The sequence below is a fragment of the Daktulosphaira vitifoliae genome, unplaced genomic scaffold, assembly GCF_025091365.1.
Source record: "Daktulosphaira vitifoliae isolate Bord-2020 unplaced genomic scaffold, ASM2509136v1 Scaffold_4, whole genome shotgun sequence".
NCBI lineage: Eukaryota > Metazoa > Arthropoda > Insecta > Hemiptera > Phylloxeridae > Daktulosphaira > Daktulosphaira vitifoliae.
Window position 1 is genome coordinate 35234449 of NW_026099575.1, and position 22452 is coordinate 35256900.

The 22452-nt window shown below is 25.1% G+C and overlaps 3 protein-coding genes and 1 long non-coding RNA gene across 6 annotated transcripts in view; 2 read left to right on the forward strand and 2 right to left on the reverse strand.

The window, feature by feature from the left end:
• The window catches only part of LOC126904380 (centromere protein I-like), a 15342-nt gene extending 7989 nt beyond the window's left edge, over positions 1-7353 (reverse strand). The window contains exons 1-8 of one of the 2 annotated variants that reach the window (XM_050683379.1): positions 7140-7352; positions 5864-5995; positions 4793-4951; positions 3774-3859; positions 3582-3709; positions 1670-1829; positions 1132-1208; positions 775-938 (exon numbers count right to left, since the gene is read on the reverse strand). In XM_050683379.1, coding sequence (XP_050539336.1) covers positions 775-938; positions 1132-1208; positions 1670-1829; positions 3582-3709; positions 3774-3859; positions 4793-4951; positions 5864-5995; positions 7140-7206 — 973 coding nt within the window. In that variant the 5' untranslated portion in view covers positions 7207-7352. Of the gene's footprint in view, positions 1-774; positions 939-1131; positions 1209-1669; positions 1830-3581; positions 3710-3773; positions 3860-4792; positions 4952-5863; positions 5996-7139 lie in introns of both variants that reach the window. The other variant, XM_050683380.1, reaches the window with a different exon arrangement.
• Positions 7354-7532: 179 nt separating this feature from the next.
• Positions 7533-12252, forward strand: LOC126904105 (mRNA-decapping enzyme 1-like). Its single transcript, XM_050682828.1, has 3 exons — positions 7533-8343; positions 8765-9270; positions 9941-12252. Exons 1-3 carry the CDS (start codon positions 7862-7864, stop codon positions 10213-10215), a joined length of 1263 nt encoding a protein of 420 aa, XP_050538785.1. The 5' UTR covers positions 7533-7861; the 3' UTR covers positions 10216-12252.
• On the reverse strand, positions 12253-16519 carry LOC126904104 (beta-hexosaminidase subunit beta-like). The gene is made up of 8 exons (XM_050682827.1): positions 16168-16519; positions 14265-14469; positions 14084-14196; positions 13818-14023; positions 13586-13698; positions 13308-13509; positions 12961-13177; positions 12253-12736 (listed from the first exon to the last, which is right to left on the reverse strand). Exons 1-8 carry the CDS (start codon positions 16357-16359, stop codon positions 12383-12385), a joined length of 1602 nt encoding a protein of 533 aa, XP_050538784.1. The 5' UTR covers positions 16360-16519; the 3' UTR covers positions 12253-12382.
• A 1278-nt stretch (positions 16520-17797) lies between these two features.
• LOC126905191 (uncharacterized) lies at positions 17798-21961 on the forward strand. 2 transcript variants are annotated; one of them, XR_007703892.1, is made up of 2 exons: positions 17798-18984; positions 21292-21961. It is a non-coding gene; the product is annotated as an uncharacterized LOC126905191 (long non-coding RNA). The 2 variants fall into 2 exon arrangements; XR_007703891.1 differs by lacking the exon at positions 17798-18984 and adding an exon at positions 19943-21074.
• Positions 21962-22452: the final 491 nt, after the last annotated feature.

The window sequence follows — 22452 nt, forward strand, 5'->3', positions numbered from 1 at the left end:
ACACAAAAAAAAAAAAAAAAAAACAGTAAAACCAATACCTACTCAGCTTTGCATCGAAGCTAAAAAATTCAAAAACACATGAATGGTTTTTTGAACAAAAAATAAATAAAATTTCAAAATATTAAGTGGCTATCTCATAAATTTTTTCTAGGCTTAAAAAGGAAACCTGGTAATAGTTTGAGATAAAAAAAAAAACTTTAGTGGTTGCTTAATGCATTTTATGTAATTTGATTAAAAAACTAAAAAAAAAAATAAAGATACATAAATTATAATTTTAACTTAGAATTTTGAAAACTAAACAGTTGTATTTTACGCTAAAATTAGTTTGTGCCAATCATAATTTTATTTAAATAATTATTTTTTATTATAATAACTTAAACTTTTAAAAAGTAAGATAATACAAGTGAGTCAATAATCTGTCACTTTTTTTTAGTGATAAATGGTGCCAGAAATGTAAGAATATTTTATTTATTTTTAATTTAACTAATTCAATTTTTATAATAACATGCAAAGTTTTTGTTAACTAAACTTTTAAAAATCAAGTAATATTGTGGAAAAATATACTGCTAATAAATTATCAAAACTCACTTGCATATACAGTAGAGCCTCGATAGTCCGGACGAATTCAGACCGAGCATCGTCCGGATTATCGATTTTTCCGGATTACCGGAGGTTTCTCAAAACTACCTTCTCAAATAACTAAGATTTTATTNGTATTAAATTACATATTAATTTGGACTAAAATATTGAACAATTTGTATACTTTGAAATTACTTTGATCAAGAGTATGTGCTAAGTTATTTGAAAATCTATTTTGTAAATTGAGGTCTTTGTCAGTATTTAATAGCAATTTGCACCATCCACTAATGTTGTTTAGATTTAATAAACTATTATTAGATATGCTTTGTTTCATAAAAGCTTTTGATAAATTTTCAGCACTGAAAAAAGAAGTAATTTAAATATAATTTTCGTAGTTTATATTTTTATATTTTATTACTGAAACTTTAACTTTGAAATATATTAAATGATAATCAAAATATAAATATGGAAAACTAATTTACAAAGTATTATTTAAAAATTAAATTTTCTAAAAAACAATTTAATTAACATGAAATGAATTATAAAACTTACCAAGGTAACTCAAATTTTGTTCTTTCATTAAAAATTTGGATTCTATTAATTGAAGTTTTCCCTAAATTTTTATGTCTCTAAAAAAAAGGAAGTAATATTACAATAAAATAATCAATATAAAATTCTATTATATGTTCAAAATCAAACCAGAAATTAAAAATGTCCTTATAGAACAAAATAAAATTATTTTTTAAAATGTATTAATAAAAATTATTTTTTAAATTGTCATTTTCTTTGAAGTTTAAAAGTAAATTTTTAAACTATTTATACTTAATAATCTATATTCTCCAAATTTTTCTGATTTAATCAATCAAATATATTATTTTAAATTTTATAAAAATAATTTTTTAGTATACAAACATATGCCATTTTCAATCAACTTTAATAAAATTCTTTACAAAATTTATTTAAAAATAATTTAAATTAAGCAGTTTTTTTTATAGAATAACAAAAATAATTTGATTTTTATTAAACTACTGCAGAAAATAAATAAAATGTGGTACGTTTGTATCCCTGGATAACATAAAATAGTATTTACAAATTCCATTAGTTGTTGAGAATTAATAGATGGACGCAGATGAACAATTTCTTTCCTCACACTTCGAAGACCATATGCCAGTTCTTTACAGAATTTAGTATTACTATCAAAAAGACCTTTGCAACGAGTTTCTTGAAGTATATTTGAACTTTCCAAAAAACTTAAAGCAAAAAAAATAAACAAAAATTACATGCAAATAATACTAAAATAATTAATGTTTTATGCGTTTTTACTTTTATATTAATTTCTCTAATGCCTGACTTATTTTATCTTTAAATTAAAGTTAACTTTTAATTTTCAAGCATTATTATACAAACTTTTAAGAACTATTTCAATAATTAAAAAGTATTTATTTTGCGGTTATAAAAATGTATAAAAGGTATAGAACTATATAGATATAAATTATTAAATATGTATTGCCAAAAATTGAAGAGAAAAAGCTTAATAAGTAAGAATTTTTAATGATTAACTTAATAGACTTCTTTATATTTTTTGTTACAAAATTATTTAATATCTTAAATGGTTACTATTATGTAAGACAATATAAATAGATTTCATATGAATTACTTGTTTCACCAGAAATTTTTTTTGAGATATGTAGTATTAATATTAAAATATTTTCATCTAAATTATACAAATTTTTATTAGAAGTTATTTAATTTTTTGAAGGGCTAAGAATGAATTTGAGGGCATAAACCCCCAAAGTCCTTCCAGATTGTACTACTACAAGTGATTTGCTTATAGATTGGCAGAGTTTATACATTATAATTCTCATCAAACTGTAATATAAATTAAAATTAAATATAAATAACTGTTAAAAACAATCAAAATTAGTAATATGGTAGTAAGATATTTGAGACATTAAATTGACTAGTAAAAAGTTATAACATAAAAAATAAAAAAAAAGTTATTCTAAAAACTACTAAGCATAGCTAATTGAAATAGTTTAATGAAACATGTACTATTGATAAAGTAACGTAAATTTAAATGAAGTTAAGTACAGTTAGGATTCAGCAAAAAAATAGATTATAGTTGATATTTAACTGTAATTAATAACACTATAAAAAATAAGGCTTTGGTGCGTATATTATAAATTTAACAATAATTATTCTTTTGTGTGGGCTGTTTTGTACTTTAGTTTTAAATTAGATTTTTAATAGTAAATCAAAAGAATAATTATTAATTTAAGAATATTCTATTAAAATTTTTAAAGATTTGTTATATTTAAAAAAATATATTGCAGTTTTTTAATTCAGAATAAAATTTGGTTTTATCGCTTTAGACGGCTGCTGAATTTTGAGATATTTTTAAAATTTCTAAAATTGAGGAAGTTATTAGAATTTTTTAAGGTAATATCTTCAACTAGTACAAGTTTCTTTTCATGAATAAAACAACAAAATCGGTTCAGTGAAAGTTAAGAATTTTCATGGTCAGACATATATTATAATAAAACCAATAGCATTCCATCAAAGGTAAAGTAATAGTTTTTTTTTCAAAATAGCTTTTTTTTTAATTTTGTTTTATTGAAAAAAAAAAATTTTTCTTTAAGTTTGTGTGGTATATTTTTGATCTTCTTTAAAATTTTTATGATACTTTATACGTGAAAAAATATTCTTTGTGCTCCCTCCATCATAAATTTTTAAATAATTATCTTGATTACCATAATTGAAATTGATGATTTTTAATTGTATCGGTATAATTTATGGATATGATACTATCATACATGAAAAGCTATAAATCAATATTTGTGCAGGCTTTAATAGAAAATACAAAGTCATATTAAAGAAAAAAAGTCAATGTTTAGTAAAAGCAATGAATTTCCTAAGGTTTTTTTTGGTTTGTATTTGTATATTATTATATTGATATTTTTAGTTTTTATTAATAATAACTATATTCGTTAATTTTAGCATACTTCAATAGTTTATCCATAAATGGTTGACTTTTATAGCACAAATTATACATTTTACATTTTGATACCATCCATTTTTCCACATCATCTGGTTTTATTAAATAGTATAAAATACCAGAAACTGGTTGATTCTAAAAAAAAAAAAAACATTTCTCAAATAAAACATAATAAAATAAATTATAAAGCAAACCATACCAAATTGCCATAATCACAAAGAAAAAAAAACAATTTGAAATATTTATCAATTACATCCATATTTGTCAACTTTTCTTCTACTACATCTAAAAAAAATAATAATATTTTATATATATATATAAAAAAAAAAAACAAAATGGTTGTACAGTGGGGTTGTGACACAGTATGAACGTAGCATAGTTGCGAGAAATATCTGACAGAGATTATAATCACTATCATAAGAAATGCTTTGATGCAAATCTGTAGATAGCGTTTAATTTTAAGAAATTGATGGATTATTTCAAAAGCAAAAATAACTCCTATTTTTTGTTTTGGTTCATTCATTTTTTAAAAATTATGTCAGTTTTAACTACCAAAATAACATTGATTTTTTACACGAAAATTACATTTTTTGTTCAATTTTAACAGTAATTTGCACATAGAAGATAAGTTGTTGGGACAAATATTTTTAACTTATAGTATATAATGTAAGCTTTAATTTAACATATGTTTAAAAGACGCCGTATTTCCGGATCATTTTCAATAGTTAAGTTGAAAAGGTAGAACTTTTTCAAAATCTGACAATTAACCTGCTCACAGTTGGTTATAATATCAAATAAAAGGCAAATATCCAATTTCAAAAAAAAAAAAAAATTATTTTAATTTGTTAATTTTTTAATAAGTTATAACAAATTTTAGAAAAAAGTGAAAAAATTGTTGAAATTTACTGATTAAAAATTGCAATTTTTTGGGCTATTTTTACCATTTACGGGGAACGAGGAAAATTTTTTTTTAATTTTGGAGGGTAATGTCTTCAAGTAGATACGATTTGTAATCTTTTGGTGTATTATTGAGAAAAATTTGTCCAGTGAAAGCTGAGAAAAAATAGTCACAGACACAAAAAAAAAATAATAATAAAGCACTATAGTAAAATTAATACATTATCAGCTCGCATTGAAGCTAAAATAGTAAAAAATAATTAGCATAAAGGTAAAACATTATTATTCTAAAAATGATGAGGATTACCACATAATACTTACATAAAAGCCAGAAAAAGAAATATTGAGATTTTGTTTCATAACTAACATTGATACGATAAACTGACAAAGCCCAAATTATAAGTTCTTCACACACATTAGAAGGTATTGTTGGTTCTTCAGGTACTAATATTAAAAGGATTTTTTTGAAATTTTGTAAACCTAAAATTAAAAGAGTAAATAATATTTTCAGTATTAAAAATGATATAAATCAAATAAAAACCTTGGATAACAAATTAAATTTTTTTCTAATTCCTTGATTTTTTCATGATTAAAAATCCCATAAATGACTTAAGTTACATAAGCATACATTAATTAAGTAGAGGGTATGGTTTTATAATCACCCCACTATTTTTATTATTCTTTGTTACCTAATTGGAATTTTGGAAACAAATGGGGTTAAACCTCAAAAATACCTTTTTATCTACCCCTACTAAGCCAGAAGTATACATATTGATTTAAGAAGTGTATTAAAAATTGTGTTATTGTTGTAGGACTTAATTAAAATATTTTCTTTGTTATTAAAACTACTAACAGCACTCGTTACAATCAGTTTAGGCAATTTTCTACTTAAAATCTAAGTGGTGTCCATTCACTAGTCATGTTACTCTATATATTAAAAAAATATGTAATAGATAGGTTTGAATCTCAAATCTCTCTTTTAGATTGACTAAATATATAAGTTTAATTAATTTTAAATATGCCAGGTTAAATCAGTAAAATTCCTGACATTTCCTTGGCTATTCTAAAATCTTTTGATTTTTCATGATGTTGCAGGTTTTTTAGACTTATGGACCCCATGTAATTAACTATCAAAATTTATAAGATAAAAATTTGAAAAATTGTTTATTTATATTATTATAGATCTGATATAAAAAACAATAAAATTAATTATTTTATTTTATTAATATTCTGTTCGGTTTAAATAAAATGTTCAATAGTATGAGATAGTTATGTTAAGAAATGCTACAAAATATTTACATTGCGAGTAAAGAAAATTAAATTGATCAATTCATTTATAATAAATAATTAAATAGCAAAAAAATATAAAGCTATTTAATAGTTAATACTAACTTAAATCAACATTACACAATAGTTGACAAATAATATTCATTTCTCTGTCATTTAGTCCATTATGTTGAACAATATCCTTAAAATCGTTAAAATAATTGGTAAATAATGCATTTGTAGATAATTTTTTTCTTTCTGCAAACAAATATCACTCTGATATATTATAACAAAGGTAAATTAATAAAATATACTATAATACTTGTAAATTCATATTGTCGTTATTGCAATATTATGTATCTGTATGCAGGTTTTCAGGATGTTAAAAAATAAATTTGAATTACACTTGTTTTAATACAATAAGCCATTTTTTTATAATATACAATGTAACTACATGTCTTACAAAATATATACACAATAAAAAATGTCTAGAAACACTCATTGTATCATTATTGATAAAAACCTCATCTTGTCAATTATTTAAAATATGCAATGTTGCAGTATAAGCGACAATATTGTATTATAAAATATATAATTATTAATACCGTTTATAACCTTGTTAATATACAATCATATGTTATACATGCTTTTTTACAGTCCAGGTACCAATATATCTTTTAAAGATAAAAAATTACACTCTATATAAAATAATTCATAATATGCCTTTTTTTCTAGCTCCTTGATGGTATTAATATTAAAATAGTTCCGGTTAATACAACAATAAAGAAAACATTTTTTATTTAAATTTTATCCGTATATTCATTAAATATTTTATAATTTAGATTAAAAAAATAAATCTTTACACTGTTATTATCATCTAATATTGATTGATAATAAACAAAATATTTTACATGAGGAAGTTCATACTCATACTATATTTGAGTATTGTAAATAAAAAATTTAAGTTAGTAACATGTAATCAAATTTTAATATTTTTTTAATGAATAATTTTGTTTTTATATCCTGTTTATAATGCATTAAAAGTGTACCAAGAGGGATTTTACTTATTACTTCCTGTTTAATATGAAGTTTTCACTTTTAAGAGCGTATTAACAAAGTTTTACTATAGTAGAAGTTATTATGATTTTATAAAAATAAACATAACTTTATGTTTCACCATATATAATCAATAATATTTTACTAAAAATTACATCCAAAAGTTGTGTTTATTAACTTAAATTTAAACTTTTTATAATTATTAACTTGAGCTCTTGTGAAATAGGAAAACTAAATTCCTGATAAGGATATAAAATAAACATCATTAATCAAATTACTATGGTTATATACCTAAAATTTTAGGTATAAAGTTTTCAGTAAAAAATATTAAATCAAATTTACTCACCGATGCTTTGAGACAATTCCTCAAAAAACATGTCACGGTTATAAAAGAAATCTTCTTGGTCATTCATGTTCAATAGTTTTTACGCATTAAAATAATTGAATACAATGAATTATTTGAATTACTCGTAAAACATTTAATGTTTTAAGAATGAATGTCAAAAATTTTTATTGATATTCATTCGTTGTCTATTATTCTCGAATATCAGACTTACAAAATATATAACGGAATAGTAGTTTGTTATCAGTTTATAATATTTGATTTAACTGAAAATATACCAGTTACCAGAATTGGTTAGTAAAATAGTATTATGTTCACACTCCTATAAACTTATATATATACTCCTACTCTATTAAATTTGTGAATATCGTATATTTTTGTTAAGTCGTGTTATACGCTTACCATTCTAATCGTCGTTTACGGTTATTGTAATGACGCCTATAATTTACAATTTATTTTATTTAACTTTATTTATCTAACATTTTTTAACTTTGTTATTTTTACAAGCTGTTACCACAAGAAACTTTACCTAGTGGTAATAAAAAAGAAAATAACTTTTTTTTAATGTTATCCAGTATTATAAAAATGGAATTTTGTTTGTGATTAATTTGAAATTTGAAAAGATTAATTATACTGTATTTTGTTATTAGTAGAAGAAAATATTTCTATTATATTTTTATTGATCTCTAATTAAACTTAACTGAACTTGATATATTTATTTAATAATGAGTCACGGTGATTCTGAAGCTCAAATGAATTTGTCAGCTCTCCAAAGAGTAGATCCATATGTAGATAGTATTGTACAGACAGCTGGACATGTTGCATTATATTCTTTTAATGCAGATACAAATGCATGGCAAAAAACTAATATTGAGGGTACATTACATGTATATACTCGTTCAGCAAAACCTCTACATAGTATTATGATAATGAATAGATTGAACACTAATAATTTGATGGAGCCTATTGAAAGTGGTCTAGATCTTCAACTACAAGAACCATTTTTATTATACAGAAACAGTACAGGATTGATTTATGGTATTTGGTTTTATAATAAAGAAGAATGTGCAAAGATTTCTAAAATACTAAAATCATTAGCAAAAAATTTAAATGTTAAACATAATGATAAGGTAAATAAACAAGACTCCAGTTCTTCAAAAAATATTGACCTTGTTTCAATGTTGAGTAGAGCACAAGAAGATTACAGGTATGTAAAATAGCCATTAATATATTAATTTTTTTTTTTATTAGTGACATGTTAAGTGAAACAATTAATCAGTTACAATTTTAAACTTCAAATTAATATAAATAGTTTTTGGACATATTTACTAGTATTTTATAATTTTATTCTTAATACTATTTTTGTGGAAAGTTTATAAGAACCTATAATTAAATAATTCTTTTAACAGAGCTTTATTTTTGATAGTCAATTTTAATATTGTATATTCATTTATTGTTTCAATAGAAAACACGTTCCCTCAATTCATCATTAAAACTATATTTGTTTTTCTTTATCAATCTATTTATTAATATTTAATTACTTTTAGGTGGCTACTTTAGCCTATTTAAATAAAAAAAAAATATCAAAATTTACTTAACTAAGTTTTACAATATCTTAATTTTTTTAGAGCTAACAAAACAAGTTCAAAAGTAACTGAAACAACACCAAAAAAAGTTGAAGAAAATGCACCTCCTCAATGTGTAATGGATTTTTTTGCTAAAGCAGGAAGTGGAAAAAATTTTTCAGAAGGACTACCATCATTGTCAAATTATGCAAGCACACAAACTCCAGCTTTAAAAGTTGTAGCTAAGGATAATTTAATGCATAAACTTATGGCTAGTCCTATTCATACTGTAGAACAAATAGAAATGCAACATCGATCAGTAACTCCTAAATCAGATGTAGCTGTTACAACATCTCCAGTTGTACGTGTAAAACCTGTAAACCAATGTCTTTTTAATAACAATAAATCTCGTAATTTGCCTAACCTAATTATGCATGACCCTGAAGAAAACAATGTTCATATTCATCGTAATGGCTATCATCAACCAAAAGGCAATCATTTCAATTCTGCAGGAGTTGAACAATATCTTAATTCCAATGATTCAATTAACAAATCTGATATAGCAATGGGTAATTATAAAACTATGAAATCATATTTTATTTAAATGCATTTCTATGATGTACCATTAAATAGAGTTATATAAAATAATTTGTAAAATCTACTTCTTATACAAAGAAAAATTTAATAATTTCAGAATTTTCAACAAAAATTATTTTAGGTTGATAGATTCTATTTTTTCAGTATATTATTTTCTTTGTTGATGTAATTTAAAATTAACAACATAGTTTTCCTTAAAAAATATATTTACAATTTTTATATTCATTTAAATTAACCTTTTTTCATCTTATATTAATTTTTAATAAAAAATATTTATACTATGGAGTAGTTTAATAACACTAAATATTCAGAGTTAAAATATAAATATTGTTTTAAGTACATTGTCACTTAAATCTAATGTTTTAATTTTATAACGATGATGAAATTATTTTATAGTTAAAATTGTTTGAAACTTAATCATAATCATAATTAACTTTGGTACACTTAAAGATAAATTATTCATATTTTTGAATCAATATCTTTTATTTTAACAACACTTACTCTTCTCAATTTTGAGTAAGTGTATACAGAATTTGAACAAAAAGTTGTCTACTTCTATTTAAAGCAAATTTTTGAAAATTATTTAGTACTAATAATTTGAAAAAAAAAAAACTTTCTAATCATTAAATTGTAAAATTTTAGACTCAACTTCATCAATAAGTAAAGTTATAGAAACACAAATGGAATCTGAAGAATTAATGCCACCAACAAGATTTATAATGGATGATTTTGAAGATGAACTGGTTACATCTTCAGTAAATACAATGACACTTAATGAAATTAAACCAGTAGTACCTAAGTTAGAACCACTAACTAAAAATCAGTTACTTCAAGCTTTTGATTATTTATTGAAAAATGATCCAGATTTTATGAGTAAAATACATGAAGCTTATGTCAAATCATTATTAAGAAACTAAAAAATAGATCCTTAAATATTCCATTACTTAAACAATAAAGGACAACTTTAAATAACATCACTTGACAAAAATATTTGTGTATTATGTAATTTTTACTTTTATTGAAGTAATAAAAAATAATAGGTTTCAAAATAATATTTTTACAATATTACAATAGCAGAGTGCTATTGAATACAGAGAATTCAGATACATATAATTATGAGAGTATTCCACTTAGTAAATACTTAAGTTTATTTTTAACATGTAGAATATAAATTGTTTCATTTTATTTTTAGAAAATATTTAACTTAAATTATTTTCCCAATAAACAAATTTTAAAATAATTATTATTTTTTATTATATTATTAAAAATTATGTTACTAACATAATTCATTATTCTTTTACAATTTAGAATGCATATACATTTAAATTATATTTCATCCTAAATAAACATGTCATACTTGAAAAGAATTAAAATTTAGTACTTTCATTAATCTTAAGTTTCTTAAATTGGCATATTTGTATTGCTCCAAAATGGTTTTTAATTTCTCGAAAATCCACCTTTTAGTTGTCACTGTTTATTTACATCTTAACTAATATAGAATTGATTTTGACTAATTGGATGCTATTATCTAAATTATTCAAACTTTTACTGTAGTATAAATTTCAAGAATATTCATAAACAAAAATATTTATATCACATAAATAATTTTTTTATGTAAAAAAAGTATAATAATTTTATGCCACCTAATTATTATTATATATAATAATAGCTTGCATAAACAGAAAAAATTACCTGTCAAATTTAATGATTACATCTTCTGATATATATATATATATATATATATATATATTTGTATCAGAAAGAACAAAAATACTATATCTGTAATACTTCAACTTTTGTAAATTTCAAGCATATACTATAATTAAAGTTACTTAATCAGTCATTTAGCATATATAATATAAATAAAATGTTTGTCAGCCAACTATTTTTTTTACTAATTTTAGTCAATATAATATTTATCTTAAATTTATTATAAAATATGGCCATTTAAATATTTTTTTTTTGTTTGAAAAATAAATTTTGTGTTAATTTCATATTTATATAAATATTTTTTTATTCTAATTATATTATTGTAATGACTAGTAATATTTTCTTCTGTCTTAGCTTAAATGAAAAGCTTAACAATTATTTTACCTTGTATATTTTATTTATCATATAATTTTAATTTTTTTGCTTACTTAATTATTCCAATTTCCTTTTAGGCAAGAAATATATTTATAACTAACTTATTTCATTGATTTAGTTAATAAGTAATGTGGATCCTCAAAAGAAATAAACATAAAATATATAAATCAGTAACTTAACTTGATAGATTAATTTAATAAATTTTGCAAAAGAAATTTAACTTATTGAAAGAAATTACCTTTATTTGTAAAATTTAGAATGCACCTGTTAAAATTTTACTATTTTTATGTATAATGTATTTTGTTTTTTTTTTAAATTCAGATGTACAAAATGTCCCACTGTGATTTACTAATTTGATAATATAAAATAATGTTAAAATTGGTAAATCTTAGTGGGTCACTCTATATACTTTTGTTTACAATTTCCATTATATAATGTCACTTGAGTTATTTGAAAAATAATAAAGTAATGGAATATTTAGAAATTGTGTTAAAAAAATTATTTTGAAAGAATTGTTTGAATTTTATTGTATATTTTATTTTATATTTTATTTAATAATTTTATTTATACTGGACAAAAAGAAAATTGTGTGATTTACAATATTTAGATAAATTCTATATAGAATTCTGCTATTGATTCCAAATCTGGTTTTAGGTTTGTTCCATTGCATTTAGTCTCTGGGATGATTGGTAATTAAACAATAATTACACTTAAAATTTCATAAGAAAATTTGTTTTTTTCTTGAAACTCCAAATTTGTTTTAAGTATGTTATAAAAGGGTTGTTCGAAAATTGAGACTGCTACGAAAAATTATATATGTTTTTTAGTATTGTACTTAAACTTGATTAAAACATTAATAAAAAAATTAATTCGTCTCAAATCAGTATAATTGTTAAATGTGTCAAATGTTAATTTACACATTTTACTCTTTGGACCATATTATATAAAATCATATGTATTTTCGGTTATGAAATTAAAAATCGATGTGTTTTATATATTTTAATAGTAACAAAAACTAGGACCATTGGATGGTTTTGCTGGTATTCCTCTACGTTTCAATCTACAGATGTGTTCTTCAAGTCTCGGGGCAGCTTCAGTTTCATTTGTTGTGTGCGACCAAAGCACTTCTCCAACAGCACTCGCACCTGGCCATGAAAATTGCAATACATTCGAATCGTCTACAAATTCACCCCACATACAAGCTTCACCACCCAAAAATAAATGATTGTATTCCGGTTTAATGAAAAAATTTTTGGGATCACAATTATAGTATTCTAACCAATCTGTTCCATATTGTACATAGTTTAAATACCAGCAGCTAGACAGTAAAGCATAATGTCCAGATTCTAAGACCTAAACAGTAAAATTTCAAATATCTCATTATTGAATAAATAAACATCTGGATTAGTTAAAGATAATGAAGATAGAAAATTTTATTCGTCTGCGGTCTTATTCAAGATCGGCAATTTACCTCATTATAAACTCAAAAATTTTACCAAATCCATAAAAATTAAACGCATAGGGTCCTAGTATAAATAGTAAAGAAATTAAAGTAAAAGTAAAAAGTTATATATTACATTTAATGTTCTATTGATGTAATCTCCTTGCCATACTTGAACAATTGAATTTTGATCCAATTGAACTTTATTGTTAAATAGCTCGTCCCATACAATTGACTTAAAATTTAATGTGTTTGTTATCTCAAACACATTTTGAAAATAATAATTTTCTAAGTCTAAAATACTGCTCATATTGTGATCCTCCATGAATTTCACAATCCTGGTGTTGTTATCCCTTAACATGTAAAATGTAAGTTTTTATACTTTAAATAACAATAATAATTGAGGATTCATATAAAATCATACTTAAATACTACATTAAAATTATTAAATATTGTCATTAAATTCAATGTAATGATACTTACCAACAATCATGTCTGACTTCATCACCCCCAAGATGTAAGTACTCATCGGGAAATAATCCTTTAACTTCAGTAAAAAGAGTTTTAAGAAAATCATAGTTCTCTTTTAATGTTGGATCAATTGGACCTAGAATAGTAGGATCTGATTCAGAGCATTGTGTTAATAATCCTGGTTGACCACCAGGACCCCATGATCCAGTATGATCTAAAAAGTAAAATAAGGTAATGTGAAATTGTTTTTATGATTAATTTTCTAGTTATAATTTATTTAGTAGAATAACCTGGTGTATCAAATTCCGGAATTACACGAATGCCTCGTAACCTTGCATACTCAATAATGTGTTTAACATCGGCTTTTGTATAAACAGAATATTTATCATAAGCTCCTTTTTCACTAGATAATGGAATTAAAAAATTAAAATGTGTAAGCGAACTTGAAAATTATGTTCCATAAATCATCTTAACATATTATTTTAAATATTTCTTAATGTTAAAATATTTTCTGTAGTAAACCTGAGTTTTGGAAATGAAGTACTCTCAAAAGGAAAGCTCGGATCATCTACTATATGCCAATGAAAAACATTAAGTTTAGAATAAGCCATTGCATCTAATGAAGTTAAAATAGTTTTTACATCTAAGAAATGACGAGACGTATCTAACATGTATCCACGATGTGAGTATTTTGGATAGTCTTTTATAAATGTTCCTCGTACTTGAAACTAAAAGAAATATCTAATAATAAAATGTTGAAGCTATTAAAATGTTTATCATTTAAATACCGTTCCATCTTCTGTTAAGTAAACTAATTGCGAAAACGTTTCTAGGCCTCTATAAATTCCCCAAATTGAAACTGCTGTTAAAACACCAATGGAATGTGTAATATTAATTGTGTCTAAAACACATATAAGTTTTTATCAGGTCTTTTATATTTACTTTTTACCTTTGAACTAGAATAATTACATGTTTCATTCATATCTAAAGAAGGATACTTTTCACAGTAGTTTTCTAGATATATTTTTAATGAGTCCAATTTTTTCACTGAGTTATTATTTTCATCACTAATTGAAGAAATTGTATTTTTTATAGCATTGTTTCCTTTAATGAATAACATTTTTTTATATCTCTTTATGGCATTTTGAAGATCATCGCAATTATTTTGTAAAACCTTAAAGCAAATAGAAAATGAGATGTTGGCGCGAATACTAATTTATATTTAAAATAGAATTGAAAGTTCTTTTCAGAAAATTTGATTTTAAATATATTAAAATAATAATATTTTAAAGTAAATATTAAAATACATTTAACATTCAATTTTTTTTCTTTAAACTTTAGGATAATAAGAAATAATATCAATCAATAATATTTGAAAATACAAAGAAAAATAGTATATAACTAAATTAAAATAATTTTTAGCTTCGATACGAAGCTAAGAAGGTATTAAACTAAGATGAGTTTTTTTTGTTTGCCACCACTCTTTCTCGGCTTTTACTAGACCGATTTCTTTCAACGATAAGTCAAAAGATCACAAATCGTATCTAGTTGAAGACATTACCCTGCTTGCTTTTGGAATAATCCATCAATTTCTTATAATCAAACACTATTTACAGATTTGCATCGAAGCGTTTCTTATGATGGTGATTTTAATCATTGTCAGATATCATCTATACTTGTCCTACACTGTTCCGCGGCCCCACTTTGCTACCTCATTTTTAGCTTCGATGCGAAGCTGAGAAGGTATTGGTTTTACTAAGATGTGTTTATTTTATTTATTTTTTTTTTTTGTGTCTGTTACCACTTTTTCTCAGCTCTCACCGAACCAATTTCTTTCAATGATACGCCAAAAGATCACAAATTGTATCTAGTCGAAGACATTACCCTCAAAAATTGAAAAAAANATGCTATTATTGTGTGAAAATTCTCGATTTTATTTTTTACATTTTTAACTTTATAATGCTATGACATATTGAAAAGTGTATGGATCAACATTATTTTTTTATGAGAAATAATATTTTTTAATAATCCCTTTTTCATTCTACATACTTTATCTTAATTAGGATATTAATAATGAACTAGCAGATCATGTAGCTTTTGGAATAGTCCACCAATTTTTTAAAATAAAACAGTATCTAAAGATTTGCATCGAAGCGTTTTTTTTTTATAGTGATTTTAATCACTGTCAGATATCATTATACTTGATCCATCTATACCACGTCACCACTGTGCCGCGACACCCCTGTGCTGGGTTTTTTAAGATTAACTTAGGTATTTCCCTTTTATTAGTTTAATAAACCACCAATATTTTTATGATAATTTAAGTAAGTAGTGTGTTGTTTTCAAACACATAATCAAATTAGTATATTTAGAGCTGTTTTAAGGAGATATTAGGAACAAGTACTCTTAGTGACTGGTTTGGAGCTGCACTCAATAATATATTAATCATTTATATTAACGTAAAAACATGTGAATCTAATTTATTGATTTTTATTTTATTACTAGTATTTTTTTAAGCGATAAAAGTAGATAAATTGAAGGTTATCCATATTTTTTATGGGCGGATCAATTCCTGAGTATGGCCACCAGGCTGTCATATGAATATTTTGTATGATTCAGTTTGACGCCCTTTAATGTTTACAGACGATACTGTGTTGAAGTATTTTATAAATTTTAATATTATGATTATCACATATAGTGATAAAGACAATTAGCAACTATAAGGACATATTTAGAAATTCATAATGAGTAAAAATTTTCTGTTGATGATTTTTTTCATTAAAAAAGGTCACTTTTGTGTTTTCCTCTGAATACTTCACTGGCAACTATCAATAATAAAAAAATAATCATAATTTATAAAAACAAAATTTACTTGTAATCGGAAATTTTTTGGCTCAATTAAGTAGTATTCATTAGTATTCCGCTGTTCCATAGGTTTTGGCCAAACTTGACCGTGGCTCATTTTTACCCAAGGACCATTATTATTAACACATATTATAAAATCTACCAAATAAATAACAATACACAAATTCACATTCAAACAAAACCGATTTAGAAGTAACATTTTTTTTTAACGATTGAATTAAGAATTTAAATATATTTTGTGATAAATTATGTACAAGTATAATTAAAATCAACGATGTTTAAGTAAAGGTACAAACGTATCGTTATGTTCGTAAACGTGGTCTCTGTCTTGATACTCAACTCCAACTGATAAGTAGTTATATTATAACAATTCATGTAACGTTAGTAATCTGAATATAATGCAGAAGATTAAATGAGATGGATAAGCAGAAAAGAATTTTGGGGAGAGGGGCAATACATTTCATATAATTGGTATATTTAATACCAAATTCCTCTAATTACTTATTTTACACTCAGAAATAGCATAGATTTTAAATTTTCAGGATTCCAGAGTAAAAATGTACGCATATGTGTATAATTCAAAATTAATTTTTTCGGAATAGTATAGAATTTTTTCTCTATTTCTCAATTATTAAATATTTTTTTTCATTCTTTATATGTTATAATAGTGTTAATTTTAATTTTTGTTAGTTCATAAAGTAGAAAATGATATAATGGAGGAAACGACTAGTCGATAACTACTTTTGGACCAATATTTGGGAACTAATTGATAATTTTATATCTTGGCGGGAGGAAGGGTGTTTAGTAACAAAAATAAAAACTCGTACCTCATTACTATCAACTATTACTTTAAATTATTAATAACTTACGAAATACTGATCCAAAAATTGTTTTCACCTAGTTAATTTCTTAATCAAATTTAGAGTATAATGTTAGGCTTTTTTCAATTAAGCAATTAAAATTCTAAATTAGCTAACGGGTAGTTTTGCCCACATGCCTCCCTAATTTTAATTATTTGGCTATTCTACTATACATTGATTATTTTTTTAGACTTTTTATGAATTATTATTCTAAAGATTAATTAAGCTGTCAAATAAACCTAATAGTTATTCAAAAATATTTTTAATTTTTATTAAATTAATATTTATATTGCCTTAAATTATAATGTAATAACAATCATTTTATTATAATTTATTTGTTTGTTTTTTAATTCCTCTACCCAAAGTATATAATTAGTCTATTTAAAATAATTAATTACAAATATCATAAGAACTAAACGTATAAAAAAATCATACAATCAAAACATCTCAAGTGGTTAAACTAATGTGACGAACAAAAAATATTAGAAGATAGAAATTTGATTGCACGATATAACTCCACTGAGCAAAATCAAAAGTAAAGTTCAACTGAATTTTATACCATTTGATAAGATTTTTATATGTAGATTATAAATTTATACCACCAAAATTTGATTATTGTTCCGATTCCCTAGAACTTTTCCATCCGTTTTCCGGAACATTAGATATCTGTGATTCAATTTTCAAATCAGATGTTAATGATATATGGTCTTTAATTTCAAAACTACTTTATTTTCAGGACATAATCACTAAAGTGAAACTTAACGGTACTCGAATATTTACTCCTGTTTAAAGGCTTTAAAACGAAAACTTTTGGCCTTTTTGTTAAGGAGTTCAATCGACGAATTAGATCTAAAAGATGTCTTCCATAACATCATTATACCGTTTAATAGACACACATATATAATATATATATATATAATTAACACAGTGACATACAACAATACTAACAGGAGGGCGGACTGCACACATAAACACTTTTGCAATTCACGGATAATGTGCCATAATAAGATATCCCTATCGACAGTTGACCTTTTACCATCATCGCGACCACTACTTTGGTCTTATAATTAACTTAACTTTTCTACCACGTATATAGTGCGTGTGTGTGTGTCGCCGCCAGCTCCCTGTTAGATTATATCATCTCTAGGTGTCCAGCAGGTTGTATTATCTATTTAATATTTCAATCATTTAATAAATATTTATTTATATCGTTGTTAACCAAGAGTGTTATATATATATTGTAGTGCGACCCTTGATAGTTCCTCTAAGGGAATATAAATTAAATAGGAAATCTCAGTACCTAAGGTAAATATAGCCTAGCTAGCTATCCCCCGTTGGTCCCTTAGAATACTGTTGACGGGCATTTAGGCTCAACTCCTAAATAGCAACGTAACAATAATTTTCATCATTATGGTCGACTATCCTCTTTAGAGATGACCCGTCAAAATATGTCAAAGTCTATTTTACAAGAATGTCATATGGAATCTTGTAATACGATGTACGTGATCGATCGATCCTTTCTATTATTTCTTTTATAGATGGTTCATATTCTTCTTCGGGTACTGCATTGTAGTTAGTAAATTTGCGGTATGAATACTTTGGCCGGTTGAAACTAGCCCACAAACAAAGAGAAATGAAAAGAGTATTAAGAAAGGAAAAAAGAGAGTGGGAGAAACAACAGATCGAAACGATTGAGGAGTTTTTTAAAGATTCCAAAATGTTTTTCAGAAAAGCCAACAAAATAAGGTAATCATATAAACCAAAATCAGAATAACGAATTGATAACAGATCAACAATCCAATGCTGAAGAGCTCAAAAGAGTCTTCCAAGAAATACTAGATCAACCAGAAATCGAGGATCATGGACAGGATAATGCTGTATTCATAACGATAGAACAACACCAGGGAAGGGAGAAATTAAAGAAGCTATAAATATACTAAAGAATAACAAAGAAAAAATATTAGGTGAATACCATTGCGATTTTAAACCCTGAAAATCTAATATACCGTGTGTTTACGCTAAAACNGGTGTTTAGTAACAAAAATAAAAACTCGTACCTCATTACTATCAACTATTACTTTAAATTATTAATAACTTACGAAATACTGATCCAAAAATTGTTTTCACCTAGTTAATTTCTTAATCAAATTTAGAGTATAATGTTAGGCTTTTTTCAATTAAGCAATTAAAATTCTAAATTAGCTAACGGGTAGTTTTGCCCACATGCCTCCCTAATTTTAATTATTTGGCTATTCTACTATACATTGATTATTTTTTTAGACTTTTTATGAATTATTATTCTAAAGATTAATTAAGCTGTCAAATAAACCTAATAGTTATTCAAAAATATTTTTAATTTTTATTAAATTAATATTTATATTGCCTTAAATTATAATGTAATAACAATCATTTTATTATAATTTATTTGTTTGTTTTTTAATTCCTCTACCCAAAGTATATAATTAGTCTATTTAAAATAATTAATTACAAATATCATAAGAACTAAACGTATAAAAAAATCATACAATCAAAACATCTCAAGTGGTTAAACTAATGTGACGAACAAAAAATATTAGAAGATAGAAATTTGATTGCACGATATAACTCCACTGAGCAAAATCAAAAGTAAAGTTCAACTGAATTTTATACCATTTGATAAGATTTTTATATGTAGATTATAAATTTATACCACCAAAATTTGATTATTGTTCCGATTCCCTAGAACTTTTCCATCCGTTTTCCGGAACATTAGATATCTGTGATTCAATTTTCAAATCAGATGTTAATGATATATGGTCTTTAATTTCAAAACTACTTTATTTTCAGGACATAATCACTAAAGTGAAACTTAACGGTACTCGAATATTTACTCCTGTTTAAAGGCTTTAAAACGAAAACTTTTGGCCTTTTTGTTAAGGAGTTCAATCGACGAATTAGATCTAAAAGATGTCTTCCATAACATCATTATACCGTTTAATAGACACACATATATAATATATATATATATAATTAACACAGTGACATACAACAATACTAACAGGAGGGCGGACTGCACACATAAACACTTTTGCAATTCACGGATAATGTGCCATAATAAGATATCCCTATCGACAGTTGACCTTTTACCATCATCGCGACCACTACTTTGGTCTTATAATTAACTTAACTTTTCTACCACGTATATAGTGCGTGTGTGTGTGTCGCCGCCAGCTCCCTGTTAGATTATATCATCTCTAGGTGTCCAGCAGGTTGTATTATCTATTTAATATTTCAATCATTTAATAAATATTTATTTATATCGTTGTTAACCAAGAGTGTTATATATATATTGTAGTGCGACCCTTGATAGTTCCTCTAAGGGAATATAAATTAAATAGGAAATCTCAGTACCTAAGGTAAATATAGCCTAGCTAGCTATCCCCCGTTGGTCCCTTAGAATACTGTTGACGGGCATTTAGGCTCAACTCCTAAATAGCAACGTAACAATAATTTTCATCATTATGGTCGACTATCCTCTTTAGAGATGACCCGTCAAAATATGTCAAAGTCTATTTTACAAGAATGTCATATGGAATCTTGTAATACGATGTACGTGATCGATCGATCCTTTCTATTATTTCTTTTATAGATGGTTCATATTCTTCTTCGGGTACTGCATTGTAGTTAGTAAATTTGCGGTATGAATACTTTGGCCGGTTGAAACTAGCCCACAAACAAAGAGAAATGAAAAGAGTATTAAGAAAGGAAAAAAGAGAGTGGGAGAAACAACAGATCGAAACGATTGAGGAGTTTTTTAAAGATTCCAAAATGTTTTTCAGAAAAGCCAACAAAATAAGGTAATCATATAAACCAAAATCAGAATAACGAATTGATAATAGATCAACAATCCAATGCTGAAGAGCTCAAAAGAGTCTTCCAAGAAATACTAGATCAACCAGAAATCGAGGATCATGGACAGGATAATGCTGTATTCATAACGATAGAACAACACCAGGGAAGGGAGAAATTAAAGAAGCTATAAATATACTAAAGAATAACAAAGAAAAAATATTAGGTGAATACCATTGCGATTTTAAACCCTGAAAATCTAATATACCGTGTGTTTACGCTAAAATATTAATAGAAAAACATTACATCTATTATTTATAGATTTTAAGCAGGCGTAAAATTGTTTCAAGAAAATATCACTGTGGAAAANCCCTGAAAATCTAATATACCGTGTGTTTACGCTAAAACTATTAATAGAAAAACATTACATCTATTATTTATAGATTTTAAGCAGGCGTAAAATTGTTTCAAGAAAATATCACTGTGGAAAAACATAGAAAAATTCACTAGACCATCGAAATTAGTCAGAATAGTAAAAGCATGCATTCAGGATTCAAGGTGTAAAATCAAATTGGAAAATATTTATTCAGAAGATTTCGAGACAATAGTAGGTTAAAAAAAGGAAATGCCCTGTCACCGATGTTGTTTAACATTTTCCTAGAGGTTGTTAGGAAGATTTAAGAAACAGTGAATGGTGTTAGTTTCAATGGAAAAGTACACGCATTACTAGCCTACGCTGATGATGTAGTGTAACTTGGATCAAATGAAGAAGATATAAAAAACATTCCAAAGAAGCTGATAACTAGAGCTCAGAGTATGGGACTAATAATAAATGAAGGGAAAACTTAATATATGGCAGTTACAAGAGGTAACGAAGTAGACCAACATAGAACTTTGGAGATAGAAAATTATTGTTCTGAAAAAGTTTAAAGTTTTAAATATCTGGGAATCAATATAAATAGCTGCAATAATTACCATGAAGACATAAATCTAAGGATAAAAGCCGGAAACAGATGCTATTTCGCGCTACAAAAATCTTTCAGGTCCAAATTATTATAAAAAAAAAAAACAGATATACAACTATACAAGGTTTTAGTGAAACCGGTGATTCCATAGTCATGTGAAACGTGACCTATGTCAAAAAAGGACGAAAGTAAACTAGCAGTATTAAAGAAAAAATTCCTACGCCGCGTTTTTGGATCTAAAAAAAATATTTAAACAGTTGATTATGAAATAAGATTCCATAAGGAAATTGAAGACTCGCTAGGAGAAGAGGACATTATACAGACTCTCAAAGGAAGAAAAATGAGCTGGTTTGGACACGTACGGAGATCGAATAAATTAATAAAGGATGTGCTTAAATGGAAACCAAAAGGCAAGATACCATTGGGCAGACCGAAGAAAAGGTGGATAGATGAACCTAATCATTTTTTCCGGATACTTGAAGTTAATAACCCGGTAAAATTGGCAAATGACAGAAAGGAATGGAAAAGACTATGTGAAATAGTGAGTTGTAAAGTTATTTTTAACAAAGTTACATGGAAAGGTCCACATGTGACTGTGTTGGATGCCATGCGGTTAGACATATTCAAATCTTTAAAACC

What these genes read in the sequence shown, in the direction of transcription:
- LOC126904104 (XM_050682827.1), bottom strand. Translation starts at nt 16,359, where the DNA reads ATGTTACTTCTAAATCGGTTTTGTTTGAATGTGAATTTGTGTATTGTT. An exon ending in ACTTAACAGAAGATGGAACG is followed by an intron (nt 14,024 to 14,083) that starts GTATTTAAATGA and finishes TATTTCTTTTAG; the next exon opens with TTTCAAGTACGAGGAACATT. An exon ending in ACTTCATTTCCAAAACTCAG is followed by an intron (nt 13,699 to 13,817) that starts GTTTACTACAGA and finishes TCCATTATCTAG; the next exon opens with TGAAAAAGGAGCTTATGATA.
- LOC126904105 (XM_050682828.1), top strand. Translation starts at nt 7,862, where the DNA reads ATGAGTCACGGTGATTCTGAAGCTCAAATGAATTTGTCAGCTCTCCAA. An exon ending in AGAGCACAAGAAGATTACAG is followed by an intron (nt 8,344 to 8,764) that starts GTATGTAAAATA and finishes TAATTTTTTTAG; the next exon opens with AGCTAACAAAACAAGTTCAA. An exon ending in CAAATCTGATATAGCAATGG is followed by an intron (nt 9,271 to 9,940) that starts GTAATTATAAAA and finishes GTAAAATTTTAG; the next exon opens with ACTCAACTTCATCAATAAGT.